The sequence below is a fragment of the Chiloscyllium punctatum genome, chromosome 42 (assembly GCF_047496795.1).
Source record: "Chiloscyllium punctatum isolate Juve2018m chromosome 42, sChiPun1.3, whole genome shotgun sequence".
NCBI lineage: Eukaryota > Metazoa > Chordata > Chondrichthyes > Orectolobiformes > Hemiscylliidae > Chiloscyllium > Chiloscyllium punctatum.
The window spans coordinates 65984933-66000921 of NC_092780.1; the positions used below are offsets into that span (position 1 = coordinate 65984933).

A 15989-nucleotide genomic window follows, 5' to 3' on the forward strand; every position below is an offset into this window, starting at 1 on the left:
TCTCTCTCTCCAAATGTTGCCAGACTTGGAGAGCTTTTCCTGCAATTTTGGTTTCTGTCTCTACTTTCCTTTTGTTTAATTTGGTTCAATTTGATTATTTTTTTCCAGCAAAAAAAAAAAAAAACAACCAACAATATTCCAATGCATACACTTCAACAGCTGATCCGATTTTCTTTGGTTTAATTTGTTCGTTTGGTTATTTGCTTTGCCATAAAGAATATTACAATATTAAGAGTAAGGAAGAGGGAAAGAAGCTTTCATCATTTGTGGTTCATTGAAATAAACCTCTAACTGGAAAGTGAATTCCTGGACTTTGTCCAAAAGTATGTAACTTCTAGTCTGCAACAAAAAGAGAAAAATTAGATAACAGGCACTCTAAAAAAATAGTCACAGGCTCCAGTTCTTGTATTGGCTTACTCCACTTCATGCTAATGACTCACATCGGAGAAAGTGAGGACTGCAGATGCTGGAGTTCAGAGCTGAAAAATGTGTTGCTGGAAAAGCGCAGCAGGTCTGGCAGCATCAAAGAAGCAGCAGAATTGAGGTTTCAGGCATAAGCCCTTCTTCAGGAATAAGGAGGGTGTGCCAAGCAGGCTAAGATAAAAAGGTAGGGAGGAGGGACTTGGGGGAGGGGCTTTGGGAATGTGATAGGTGGAAGGAGGTTAAGGTGAGGGTGACAGGCTGGAGAGGGGATGGGGGCAGAGAGGTCGGGAATAAGATTGCAGGTCAAGAAGGCGGTGCTGAGTCAGAGAGTTGGGACTGAGAAAAGGTGGGGGGGGGGAAAATGAGGAAGCTGGAGAAATCTACATTCATCCCTTGTGGTTGAAGAGTTCCTAGGCCGAAGATGAGGTGCTCTTCCTCCAGGCGTCGTGTTGCCATGGTCTGGCGATGGAGGCGGCCAAGGACCTGCATGTCCTTGGCAGAGTGGGAGGGGAATTAAAGTGTTCAGCCACGGGGCGGTTGGGTTGGTTGATGCGGGTGTACTCACGTCAACAGGTTACAGGGTGCTTGCTGATTATTAAATGAAATGAATGTGTTGAAAAATGATTTGGCATCTTTCAGAATGGAAAAGGTGATGATATGTGAATTAATAAATACTTCAAATGTTCAAACTTGAGACAATTTAAATGCTCAGCAGTTGAATCTCTTTAATCCTTGATATGTTTCTTGTTCAAGTAAGTTTAACTGTTCGCCTCTTCAGTTCTCTTGGGGAGGTGGTGTTTTTGTGGCAATATCTTAGGCTCGTAATCCAGAACTTCAGCATAATGCTTGGGGACATAAGTTCAAATTTTTACCTTAATAGCTGGTGAAATTTGAATTGATTAACCAAAGCATTTAGAATGAAAAACAAAAGGCCAATGGTGACTATGTAACCACAATTGTGGAAACTAGAAAATCTGCCATCCTTCCCTGGCAGACATTTAACTCTCGAGTGACAATGGCTGACTCTGAAAAAGGGATGGCTATAATTGAGCCTAATCAGTGACATCCAGTGTTCCCTCTAAGCCATATAACCACTCAGAGGATCTGCGCACAGGTGCCCAAGTTCGAGAAGCAGTTAACGCTTGTGGACTTGAGGTTATACAGTGGCAGGAATAGTTAGAGAGAATGTAGCTCACATCCCATGAACAACAAAACAAGACCAAATTCACTATCCCCAGCTGCAAGAAGGGACATGCCAGCAGTTGCCAGACTTCAGTAAGAGGGCAAAAGTGAGTACTGCAGATGCTGGAAAAGGATTCCTGATGAAGGGCTTTTGCTCAAAACGTCGATTTTCCTGCTTCTTGAATGCTGTCTGACCTGCTGTGCTTTTCCAGCACCACATTTGAGACTTCAGTCAGAGCCCTTTTCTAGCTGGTGGGAACACATTTTCAACTCTCTATGTGGCTTCCTCGCCATTCAGTTAGCTGCTTACCTTTAGCAGGAGCTCCTGTGACCCTTGGCTGTGTACATCTGGAATTTAGTCAAGTATTATATGTCTGCTAAGAGGTATGTATGTATCTCTTTAGTGTGTCCTGCCAGGTTGGCCAAACAGAAACAAGAATTTAGATGTAGATTCCTCTTAATCATGGTCTTAATACATGAAACCCACCATACAATGTCCTATAATGGAAGGATGTGTGAAAATGAGGGACCTGAACTATTCCAATGTCCACTGCCCAGTACAGGACAAAGACAGCAGCCAAATGCAGTAAAAAAAGGTCTTTGTTAACAGTTATGAACAAAGAAAAGTGAAAATACAGACCATCAGCCTTGACCCTGTGCATGGTGTCGCTGTATGCGCATATGATGTATAAAATTCCTCTCACTGCGTCAGTTAGCTCATGTGGCTGGACAGCCAGTTTGAGGGGTAGGGCAATACCAACAGAATTGGTTTAAATCCTGTAACAACTGAGATGATCACGAACATCCTGCCTTCAAAACCTCATCCCTTTCCTGAGGGATGATAACCCCCAGGTTGAACTCAGCATCAACCATCTCACTCTAAACAGAGCAGCCTATGGCAAAATACACTTTGTGTGAACAGAGTGACAGAAGTAAAGCAGAATGGGCCATCCTTTAATTATTTGGTATACCTAAACTGTATATCCCGGAGTGATGACTGAAGCTTATGGGCTTTATATCTGGTTCTCCTTTGTTCCCTTACAGTTTGGGAAGCTATGCAGCGCTGCAGGGTGAGTTTTACTGCAAGCCTCATTTCCAACAGCTGTTCAAGAGCAAAGGAAACTATGACGAGGGCTTTGGCCGCAAGCAGCACAAGGAACGGTGGCAGCAGAAGGCAGCGGAGACTGACTCCAAGTAAAGATGATGCCACTGTTGAGGAAGGAGCAGCTGGTTGGCAGTGAGCAAAATGTGAAGCACTGATACCGTGTCTCTCTTTAACTGGGGACACAGCAGCTGCATTTCCTCGATCAGCTTTAGTGTGTAATTTAGGGGCCATTGCTAACATGGGGGAAGATTGCTGTTGTCACTGTGTGTAGCGACATTGTAAAAATGGTCATTAGGATCTCCTCTGGTTAGAAGAACTTTGAAAACACAGTATATACAGGTGTTACAAAGTCCAACCTGAGAATCTCTTGCTGACTGGATTTAAGTGTTGCTTCTAGATGTCAATCAGAGCTCATCATTCCGATTTAAGATTTATCTACCAATGTGGCAACAGAACTAAGAACAGCCTACTCCATCCCCACGCCATACAATTCAAATTGGAAATAAGGAACAAAAGTAAAAGCAGTCCTGAGTTGCCTGAACTTTACAGGCCAGATTAACACTGGGACCTTGGGCTGTATATGACCACCTAACAATCCTGTGTTACACACAGCAATTCTTCCCTCATCTACACATTGCTAATGTCTTTGGAATGATAGCCCACCTAGTGGGATCAGTTTGCAATTGCACAATATACTCTCAATAATATATTTCTTCTTAAAACAGGGTGGCTTTGTCACAGTGAAGTGGTTGTGCCAGATATTAAAACTGAGCTTTTTTGCAAACAATGTGAAACGCACTGCCACCGACAAGTCCACTGTGACAGATATATCTTTTGGCAATTAAAGGTTTCAATAAACACCATGGGAATCCTGGTGGATCACTCACACGGCTTGCTACAATGTAAATTTTCCTGATAACCCAGAGGGCAGTGCTCCCAACATGATGGCCTTCAAATCAGATTGCTTTTGCCCAGTTCCTTCACAAAATAGAGGTCCGAAAATAGTGTCAGTTTGGTACCATAGGCCGTTTAACCCACCTGTACGGTCATATATTTTATCAAATTAACTAAATTATTCAACCTGTCTGACCCCTACCCTTGTATTCCTGATCCCAGGTTAGAGAGAGCATGTAATTCCCAACATGCTTCCCTCCCCCAACACACAATGCAGAGATCCCCTTCTTACAGAGCTCAGTACACACGAATCCACTGAAACAGTTAAAAGTCAGTGCCTTCTCCTTACAGTGAGGGTCAGTAACACCATCACATTTGGAGGAGGGAGGTCACTGACCCCAGCCCTCATGAAGGACATCAGTAACCCCAACCCCAATGGAGGAGGCTAATGACCCCAGTTCACATGGTGGTGAATAGCATCAGACACAGGGAAGAGATCAGTGACTCTTCCTCCATGGAGCTGGTCAGTAATTCCTTCTCATACATGTATGGCTCTATGACATCCATTTTGGTCCAACCAGTCCATGCCAAACATAATCCCAAACTAAACTAGTCCCACCTGCCTGCTCCAAGCCCATACCTCTCCAAACCTTTCCTAATCATGTACTTATCCAAGTGTCTTTTAAGTGCTGAAACTAAATCCTCATCCACCACTTCCTCAAGCAGTTCATTCCACATGCAAACCACCCTCTATGTAAAAAGTTTGCCCCCATGTCTTCTCTAAGTCTCTCTCACCTTAAAAATGTGCCCCCGGTCTTGAAATATCCCATCCTACCATTAACCCGATCTATACCCCTCGTGATTTAATAAACCTCGATCAGCATACCTCTCATTCTCCTATGCTCCAGTGAAAAAAATTCCAAGCCTTTCTTTATAACTCAAACCTTCCATACCTAGCCAACATCCTGATAAATCTCTTCCGAACCTTCCCCAGCTTAATAATATCCTTCGTACAACAGAGCGTCCAGAACTGCACACAGTAGTCAAGAACAGGCCTCACCAGTGCCATGTATGACTGCAATATGACTTCCTAACGCCTATATTCAAAGGACTGAGCAATGAAGGAAAGCTTGCTAAACACCTTTTTAAACCACCCTGTTTATGACCCAAACTTCAAATGGACAATGACCTCCCCACCCCTGACATCCCAATAACTGTTTCAGTTTTTTGACGGCTCTGTTGTTTTCTCAGTAGCTGGCCTAACTTCTAGAAATTATGCATGTGATTTAATTGTGGGGAATTCAATGTGTTTATTGTTGTATGCTGATAGCTCTGATCTTCAGAAGTGTACTCAGCCCCAAGCTCCTCAGACAGAATGCAATTTTTTTTCCCCCAAATGAAACTGTGCCTCAGTAATGGGTTAAAAGTTGAGAATAATATTTTGGTACTTGATTGTTTAATATGCACGTACCTATGCATTTTATATTACGGTTCATTAATCACAGATAGTTTCCAGGTTTCATTGAATGGTTCAGCAGCCTTTTACACACTACTGATATTTTGTTTCCAGTCCAACATAGTACCCAAGAATACCTGTATCACTCACTGATCAAGTATTGAAATTATTTAGTACTAATCAGAGTAATAACCAGGAATGATTTAACAGTGATTATCAGATGTCTCTGGTTTGCTTCCAGCACTCACCAAAATTATCAGAACATCCACATCATTTCCTTCACTCTTGAGCTGAGGGAGCAGATAGATAACTTATATCTGACTGTGCTGCTCTGTCAGGATAGACATTTTACTCCGAATTGACTTACACTTGCCTTGCCCATAATCTCCAAATGCAATCTGACCTGTGATGTCACTGACATTTAAAAATCTGGATATTTGAGGTGCATGTGTGCATGGGCTGTGCTGCCTTTCAGTGGCACAGACCAATTTCTGGGAGCACCAGGATGTTAGATGGGGAAAGTTACAGAAACGTACCCAAGGGTACCAAGAGTAGTAGTGAGGGTGGGGGCGCAGGCAAGGTACTTTCTCTCACTATTATTTTTGTTTACTGGCCCCATTGAGTCAGTCTAATGTATGAAATCCAAAGCACTATATATTTTTAAACCACTCCCAGAACAATTCTATGCTCACAATAATCTGTTCAATTATCTCATTATACAGTGACTCCCATCTGCTTTTTTGAGTGGGAAGCTTAGACTGCAAAATCATGCAAGCTTCATTGCTGTCTCACATTCCTGTTTATTTTGATTGTACTGTTCCAATATCCAAGGCCAAATCACAATGCCACAATAGTGTGTGGACCTGTTTTACATATGTCCACATAAACCCTGTTGAGGCTGCTACCACCTACCTTTTTGTTACCTTACCTGGATTCTTAAACTTGCATTTGTACTTTTGTCAGAAAAGGCAGAGGGTCGAGAGCACAGTGTCTCCGCAGTGCTGGTCTCCTGGCTCCCAGCCCCTGCCTCCCATTAGCCCACTTCACAGCCTGTCTTCTGATTCCATCAGACCTGCACACTTGCTTAGCTCAACCAATAAAATGTTTTCCTCCCTTTTTAGCTTCCGAATGTGTTGTTTTTTTTTGGCCCAGCTGGGAGTTGCTGCGAGGCCACATAGGGATGGGCAACATCAGCTTTGCCAGTAAGACCCATGTCCGATAAACAAAAAGGGAAAAATATTTTGAAATCCATAAGTTGACAGCATCACTGAAGCAATATATTCTGGAGTTAAATTCTATCCATTTTGTGGATCCCTATCCTCGAAAGGGATTGGAGTCTGTTGGGAGATCCAATGGTTAGCTTTGCTGCAATTTTGTTTTTAATTGGTATGTATCCAAAGCCACTTCACATCCATCGTAAAATGATAGTAGTCCCACAGTCTAAGACATATGTTTTAAATTAGGATTGACTACTGGAATTGGTGACCTTTTTATACTCTTCCCCCAACCACCACCTATGTTCTGTACATCTCTTCTGAGCTGCAACCTCTCATTCTACAGTAAACAAGGGGGGAAATGTGGTCTTTCAATCCCTTTACCCTGTTCTGACATTCAATCACATCTTGCTAATTTTTATTGCAATTCCAATTCTTGCATTTTCTCCATATCCCTCAATATTCTTTCATATGTTCATCGATCTGTTTTGAAATCTTCAATGGCCCCAGCATTACCAGATTTCTGATTGGAATTCCAGTGTCTTTTTGAATGAAAAAAATGCTCCCTCACTTCAGGCCTAAATGACTGAACTGTAATTTTGAAATTATATCGTCTTGTTCTGGATTCCCCACCACAGCACTCAGCTTCTTTATTTCTGCTTTATTTCTGTTCAATCATTCTATGAACAGACTACTGCCATCAACTTGACATGGCAAGCTTTTAAGGTTAGTGCAACCTAGAAATTAGATTTTTAAAATGTGACATTATTTTGAGGAAAGTCTATACTGCATGTGTAAATCTGTGATCAGCATTTTAAGATCTGATGGTGTATGATGTCTTCCCAAAGTGAAACATTTAAAGTGCTGTTTTGTAATGGTTGCATGCATTTAATATATTGGTGATTCTTGTCCCTTAGACATGTGAGATCATCTTACTGAGAAGTGTGGAGCTTTGATTCCAGTTAACCAATTCCACAGGATCGAATCAATGTTGGAATTAAAACGTTTTACAAATTAAATATTAACACAATAACCACACATTGCACAGCTCTCTGATACAGCATATCTGTGGACATAGTAGGCCTTTTTTTAAAAAAAACTAATGGTTTTAATAAAAGGGATCATGATAAACTGGCTAATGATTCCTGAACCTTGGCCTGTGGGTGGAGACCTCTGCCTCAGAGTTTGCCAAATTGGTGGAGAAACCCTGACTGCTGATCAATGTCCAGTGAATCCAGCTAAAGTGGATATCAGACAAGGATGGCATGGGCTCAAAATGGTGGCCAAACAGCTTTCAAAAATGTATCATCTACGTGAAGGAAGTCCCACTGAGCTAAAGCTTTGACACCTGTGGAACTGTACTCAGTTATGGGTTGACCAATTCAAAAGAGGAAAGTGGGAAAAGAAAACAAAATGAATTTTAGGATCTCATGTTTCACTAAAGGCCAGACAGAAAAAAAAGATTTCCCTGAAAGAAGGAATTAAAAAGCAACAGATGCGACATTAATCCATGACACATTTTAGGAAATAATCCCTTCACTGTACATGCTGAATATGAAAAGCTCAATGCACTCAGGATACATAAAGTGTTTATATGCCATTTCAATCTACTTGTATTTACTATTAACTCCCTTGTTACAAAAGTGAGGATTTGTGGGTACATTTTGTGTATACTGTGAAAGGAATATAACAGATTTTAAAATAAATAGACCTCTGTCATCTGGAGCATTTTACTTTTGTAAATATGAATGGAGGTTTTGCAGTTCAAGATATAACCAAAGTATGACCATATGTCGATTAACACATCTGTCCCTCCCCACCTGAAATTATTTTGTTCAAACTTGATCTGTTTAGAAGTTGTGAAACAATTCATTGTTTCATTACCCACTCTCCATCCCACAAGCCATTCACTGAATATTCTTGCAGAGAGCTGTCACTGTCTGGTCACTGCATTTACAACTTATTGTTACATGTCAGATATCCCTTGGTGCACAGGCCTTATGAACATTGTATGTTTGTACCTTTTCTACTGTTTGTATCTCTGATCACGACTGTTAAAAGTGCTGCTTTTGAATCTGTGATTTCACTTCTGCTTTACAAATGTTAGAGTTTTTGACATTAAAATATACATTGTGTAACTCTGCGTGTCAAATATGCTTTAAAAAAAAAGAGGAAGGATGAATTCCTTTCATCCCGATAGCTGTCTTGGTTTCTTTGATTCCATGTTATCGAATATTAATGTCCAAACGTTTGGTTGCACAATGTGTACATCTACTTTACCAAAGCGTTCTGGTAACATGGTGGCATAGTGGTTGGCACTGCTCCCTCACAGCACCAGGGATCTGGGTTCAATTCAATCTGGGTGACTGTGCGAGTTTCCTCCGGGTGTTCCGGTTTCTTCCCACAGTCCAATGCGGTGTCTGCTTTGTGGATTAGCCATGAGAAATGCAGGGTTACAGGGATAGGGAGATGCATCCAGGTGGGATGCTGTTCAGAGGGTTTGTGTGAACTCACTGGGCCGAATGGTCTGCTTCCACACTGTAGGGATCCTATGATTTTAAATACCTCACCCAGACAACACCCCCCCCTCTTAATTTTCAATGCTCTCCCATGGATCAGCCTTTAGTATATTCATGGGGGGGGATGCATACAGGTCACCCTGCTATAACGTGCATTTCATTAACAAATTCACTACACATGATACACAAATTGGGGACACTGTTTCTGAAGTGTGCTATTTACAGTGTGTATTGGTTGTAATGAGATTCTGGCCCCATTAGTTTTAAATGGTGCTGCTATTCTATGATTTTCTTACAGCACGGAATTGCACGAGAACGGAGCTACCGCATTATATAGCGGAACCAACTGTATATAGTGCCTTTGATTCTGGGTACCTGGGGCTGTTTGAATAATAGAGTGAAAGAGACAGATGAACATCTATTTGGAGACAGCTGCAAATCTGAAAGCAATGGCACCTGAAGATTTGTATTGCAACCCCCTCTGCAGCGGTTTAAAATTGACTGAATGCACGACAGGAGCTGAATTTTAGGCAAAAAGGAGTTCATCAGTCAGAACATGTCTCCCTTTGGCCTTTGCTCTCAATCTGAGCTGGTTGAATAGTCTATCATCTCCTCTTATGCTATACCGTCTCTGAATTTTTTGAAGTCCCGGATAGCTTGAGAGAGGAGGCAGGGAAAGAGATCTTCTGCATGAGCTGCCAGAAGAAGTGGTAGAGGCTGGTACAATTGCAACATTTAAAAGGCATCTGGATAGGTATAGGAATAGAAAAGGTTTAGAGGGATTTGGGCCAAGTGCTAGCAAATGAGACTAGATTAGGTTGGGATAACTGGTCAGCATAGACGAGTTGGACCAAAGGGGCAAAGACAATGATTGGAGATGCTGGAAACCAAAGTTTAGATTAGAGTGGTGCTGGAAAAGCACAGTTCAGGCAGCATCCGAGGAGCAAGAATATCGATGTTTCGGGCAAAAGCCCTTCATCAGGAATACAGGCCTGTATTCCTGATGAAGGGCTTTTGCCCGAAACATCGATTTTCCTGCTCCTCAGATGCTGCCTGAACTGCTGTGCTTTTCCAGCACCACTCTAATCTAAAAAGAGTTGGGACCAAAGGGTCTGTTTCTATGTTGTATGACTATGTCAAAAAGCACTGGTGCAAGCACACAATCCTACTTGACTCCATTTACTATTGGGAATGTGTTAGATGCTATTTCATTCACAGGAAAGAGTTCACAAACTGAAGTAGTTTGATGGGTAACTGACCTTTGAAGGGAGAACAGAAAGCCAGAAAGGAGATTTTGGTTCCAACTACAAAAGTAAAAAGAGTGCCTTCTGCTGTTTTCCTCAAAGAGAAGGCCATGTCTGTAGGTGAACACCCAGCTTTGAGCAACACCAGCTTTCTTCACAGATCTGTTTGGCAGGGTTTTATAAAACTGGATATTGTTCAGTTGCTTAATTATATACAATGACAAACTACAGTGAAACACTACAATAATTGAATTAATCTGACCTGTCACCATTATTTTTGGAGGTTATCATTAAGACGTGTCTCAGTTCCAATGGAGCTTTTCCTCTCTCCCATATGTTGAGGATAATTAACAACAATTCACAAGTAAACGAGGATGCACCAGTTTAGAGATCAACAGCAGATGCTTTACTAAATCACTCATTGCTACTGTATTTCATTGAAAAGGGGTGCATCCTACTTCATCTTGTGCTGTTGAACAAAAAAGCAGTGCTTCTACATTTACCTGTGTCGATTGCAATGCCTATCAAAGGATGTGAGAAATGCTTCAGGGGGCATTACAACAAAATCAGAAATTTTAAAAAAATAGCAATCTTTCATTTATCAATGTTGTTATTTTTAAAAGCTTACATTTATAGAGAGAGTGTGTTATCCCCTTTTTCAGAACATCATAAATGACTTGGAATCCACATATCCATTCAAGATACTAATGCATAACTGGCATAGACTTGGCAACATCAAACCCTATCATTCTTCACTCACCTTAACTAAATGAAGCCCACTATTCTCATGTCACCCTGAAAGACAAGCTAATGTCATACTGTATTTCCCATTTAAACACTTGCTGCCTCTTATCACAGCAAATACTGATTGAGAGGAGCTCTTGGATTCATCCAGCACCAAAAACAATACTTTATATTTAGCTATCTTCAAATTTCATTGATGAAATCCACCACCTGCTCCCTCAATCTCATCCTCAACTACCTTCTTGGCCCTGATTCTAGAGGACTTCGGTGGTTCATTCTCTTTGAACAGTATTCTTCCCCCCAAAGATCCCTTAGTTCTTGTTTGTTAAGACAGCATTTCAAAATCTTCCTTTCTGCCCAAAGGTTGTCTAGAAGTTACATATTGAACATTTCCACGGCTTCCTGCATGAATCCTCTCATCAACTTTGAACAGCCCGAATTAGTCTCCTGAAGGCAGTGAAATGTAACTGATGCTTCATTAGCTTCACCAGAACAATGAAGATTGGTCACATTGTCATCTTCCAGCACCTCGCCCTCATCCACTTTCTGAAAAAATGTCCATACAATGTTCATCTAACACCTATCTGAATGGAACAACTGCATCTTCATCACCACAGTATACTACTTTTGGAATCTCCTATTCATTCACCAGGGATGGGCATCACTAAGTGAGAAGTGGGGATGTTTACTGATGATTATACACCATTTAGTCTCATTTGCAACTCCTCAAATGCTGACCTAATCTGTATCAACGTGTATCAAGATCTGGCCAATATGCAGGCTTGGGCTGATAAGTGGTAAACAGCATATATACCACACACATTCCTGACAATAACCATATCCAATAAAGACAATGCAACCATTCCCTTTGACATTCAACAGCATAATCATTACTGAACCATCCAGTATTAAAATCCTTGGAGTTATCACTCACAAGAAACTGAACTCGACCATCTATATAGCAAGGCTAAGAGGCAATTTTGTATTGAGTAACTTAATTCATAATTCCCCAAAGCCTGTCCACCATCTCGAAAGTATGACACACAAGTATTTGATGGAACACCCGTGCCTTGCCTGGGTGAGTGCAGCTCCAACAAAACTGGAGAAGCTCAACATCATGTGGAAAAAGCAGCCCACTAAACTGGAGTCACATCAACCAACTTCAACATTCATTCTCTTCACCACCAGTGGTAGCAACGTGTATCATCTACAAGATGCACTGCAGCAATAGACCTTTGACAGCACATTCCAAACCTGCAACCTCTACCATCTATCAAGGCAAACGGTAGCAACTGCAAGTTGCCTTGCAGGCTGCACACTACCCTGACTCGGAACCAACTTGTTTTTCCTTCATGGGGCAAAATCCTGGCATCTCCCTCAGCAAAAGCAGTAGGCTCTCAATCTCCATGCAGCAGTTCAATGTGGTGGTAATTAAGGATGGCTTAGCCAGTAACACCACACCCCATGAAAGAATATATTCAAAAATAAATACAGCATTCAGACATAGGTTGTTGTTGTTCTGCTCGCTGAGCTGGGAATTTGTGTTGCAGACATTTCGTCCCCTGTCTAGGTGACATCCTCAGTGCTTGGGAGCCTCCTGTGAAGCGCTTCTGTGATCTTTCCTCCGGCATATGTAGTGGTTTGGATCTGCCGCTTCCGGTTGTCAGTTCCAGCTGTCTGCTGCAGTGGCCGGTATATTGGGTCCAGGTCGATGTGCTTATTGATTGAATCTGTGGATGAGTGCCATGCCTCTAAGAATTCCCTGGCTGTTCTCTGTTTGGCTTGCCCTGGAATTGACAAATGGAAGCGGCAGATACAAACCACTATAAATGCTGGAGGAAACATCACAGAAGCGCTTCACAGGAGGCTCCCAAGCACTGAGGATGTCACCTAGACAGGGGACGAAACGTCTGCAACACAAATTCCCAGCTCAGTGAACAGAACCACAACAATGAGCACCCGAGCTACAAATCTTCTCCCAAACTTTGATCATACGTAGGTATCTGCTTCTTAAGCCTCTTTAGCTTCCTCTCATTTCAAAACATCCTTGAATCCCATTTCCAAAGCCAAGCCTTCAGTCATCCTACTTAAATCATTCCTTGCTTTGTTTAGTGTTCATTGTCCACACCCACCTCCACCTGTGAAGCACCTGGCGATTTTCTTTACCCTAAAGGGGTAATGCAAATGCAAACCGCTGTTAAATAAATTATGAAGCACTGTCTCATTATCTTGCAGCACTCAATACTGCAGTCAGCAAAAACATAATCAATGGCTAATAAAATTAATTTGCAGTTGAATTTTACTTCGTGTTCAGCAAGGAAACAGTACGGATGGGTACAATAGAAGAATTCCTTTAAACAAATTCAACATTCTGGAGAAATTCATTAGGCCAGTCAGATCTGTGGAGCAAGAAACAGAGTCAATGTTTCAAGTGTAATATGACTTGATCAGAATTGTCTGTTTTTAAAAGAATACCCTTCTCCTCTTTGAGTAATGTTTTGGCATCTTTTGTTCTCAATTTCATCAAAAATGTCATTCACATATCTGATCCAGAGTTGGGCTGGGTGTGTGTTAGGGCTTTGCCAGGAGCCCAGAAATGGGTGAGCCCGTATATGTCCCATTGATCTGTTCATTGGACTCAATGATTAGCCCCAGAGGCTGCAGGGTCCCCAAACAAAAATAAATTGTTCTTCAAGCTGGTGTGGTTTCCGTATTTGTTTTTTAATATCTCTGCTGAACAAAAATGTATCTGTCTAGATTTAAAATTAACAACTTTGAGCCACAGGGAGAGGCTGAACAGGCTAGGGCTGTTTTCCCTGGAACGTCGGAGGCTGAGGGGTGACCTTATAGAGGTTTACAAAATTATGAGGGGCATGGATAGGATAAATAGACAAAGTCTTTTCCCTGGGGTGGGGGGAGTCCAGAACTAGAGGGCATAGGTTTAGGGTGAGAGGGGAAAGATACAAAAGAGACCTAAAGGGCAACCTTTTCAGAGGGCGATACATGTATGGAATGAGCTGCCAGAGGATGTGGTGGAGGCTGGTACAATTGCAACATTTAAAAGGCATTTGGATGGGTATATAAATAGGGAGGGTTTGGAGGGATGGCAGGTGGGACTAGATTGGGTTGGGATATCTGATCGGCATGGACAGGTTGGACCGAAGGGTCTGTTTCCATGCTGTACATCTCTATGACTCTATTTGGTTGTTGAATGTGAAGTGCATGAAGTGCAGGTCTAGTATGGTCCTTGTTGATTCGTTCCCTGTCGTGTCATTGGTTTTGTTTGTCCAAGAGGTTGGCTAATGTCTCTCTGGCTAGAGTTTCGTCAATTGAAGAATTACAATTAAAGAATTCAAGAATACTTGCAGAATTACATTTTGCTCTACTGAAAAACTGCACGAGTCCATGTAAGATTCTGAAAATCCGTTTTTTAGATTAGAACCAGTCTGACCATTATGACATAGACAGCCTCACAGGGAGTTAACACCTTCAATACCTTATCTGGGCCAACAATGAGACCAGAGCCGAAAATGTGTTGCTGGAAAAGCGCAGCAGGTCAGGCAGCACGACCTGCTGCGCTTTTCCAGCAACACATTTTCAGCTCTGATCTCCAGCATCTGCAGTCCTCACTTCCTCCTCCAACTATGAGACCAGTTGAAGTTCACTTGCGAATGTAATTTTTTTAAAAAAGTTTTGCGTTTTACATGTGAAAGAACTGAAACCAACATGGTCATTCTAAAAGATGAGAGACTTAAACAATTCAGGTCTTTTTCAATATATAATTTCAGTTACTTCACACTGAAAACTTTTGCTATAAAATTTTGTGGCTTACAATCTTATTCTCCACAATCACTTGATGAACAAGCAGCACTCCAAAAGCTAATGATTCCAAATAAACCTGTTGGACTATAACCTGGTATTGTGTGAAATCATACAGTCAGAGATATACAGCATGGAAACAGACCCTTCGGTCCAACCTGTCCATGCTGACCAGATATCCCAACCCAATCTAGTCCCACCTGCCAGCACCCGGCCCATATCCCTCGAAACCCTTCCTATTCATACACCCATCCAAATGCCTCTTAAATGTTGCAATTGTACCAGCCTCCACCACTTCCTCTGCAACATTACCTCCCAACTCCTGTACTCAATACTCTGACCAATAAAGGAAAGCATACCAAATGCCTTCTTCATGATCCTATCTACCTGCGACTCCACTTTCAAGGAGATATGTACCTGCACTCCAAGGTCTCTTTGTTCAGCAACACTCCCAAGGACCTTACCATTAAGTGGATAAGTCTTGCTAAGATTTGCTTTCCCAAAATGCATTTATCCAAATTAAACTCCATCTGCTACTTCTCAGCCCATTGGCCCATCTGATCAAGATCCTGTTGTAATCTGAGGTAACCTTCTTTGTTGTCCACTACACCTCCAATTTTGGGGTCATCAGCAAATTTACTAACTATACCTCATGTTCACATCCAAATCATTTATATAAATGAAAAGCAGTGGACCCCCTCATTGCATAAAATGCTATTCGTTACAGTGCCTCTTTGTTTCTCATGCAAAATCTTAAATCTGTGTCTCCTATTCTTTGTACTCAGTTAATTGAAGGTTTTCACTCTCAATCTTATCTAAACTAACTGAATCAATTCCACCCATGGTCTCCTTTGATTGAAGGAGAACAACCCCAGCTGCAGCCACCATCCTGAGTATCACTGTGGTAAACTTTATCTGTAACATTTCAAGGACCCCAACATTTTTGAGCATGGTGAGCATAGTTGGACACAATACTCTAATTTGGTCCCAATCAGAGTTTTATCAAGGTTCAACATAACTTCCCTTCCTTTGTATTTAAGGTCTCCAGTTATGAAGCCAAAGATCCCACGTTTTACTTCCTTTAAAAGATCAAGATGCACACTCTCTTGGTCTTTCTATTCCTGTACACTCTTTAGAATTGTGCCATTAGGTCTATATTTCATGGCACTGTTTTTTGTGCTAAAATGCATCACCTCATTTTTCTGTCCTAAATTCCACCTATCCCTTCTCTGACCACACTGGTTGCTTACCAATTGCAGACCACTCAGAAAATCTCACCATTTGCTACGCCTCCAAATTTGGCATTGATAAATTTTAAATTTTGACTCAACATTCCAAGAGTTGAACAGGATGGTGCTGGAAAATCATAGCAGGCCAGGCAACATTTGA

General features: G+C 41.7%; 1 protein-coding gene across 1 annotated transcript in view; it reads left to right on the forward strand.

The window, feature by feature from the left end:
• The window catches only part of limd2 (LIM domain containing 2), a 71427-nt gene extending 63015 nt beyond the window's left edge, over window positions 1-8412 (forward strand). Inside the window, exon 4 of the mRNA XM_072561045.1 lies at window positions 2650-8412. Within this exon, the coding sequence (XP_072417146.1) occupies window positions 2650-2803 (154 nt within the window). The 3' untranslated portion in view covers window positions 2804-8412. The remainder of the gene's footprint in view (window positions 1-2649) is intronic.
• Window positions 8413-15989: the final 7577 nt, after the last annotated feature.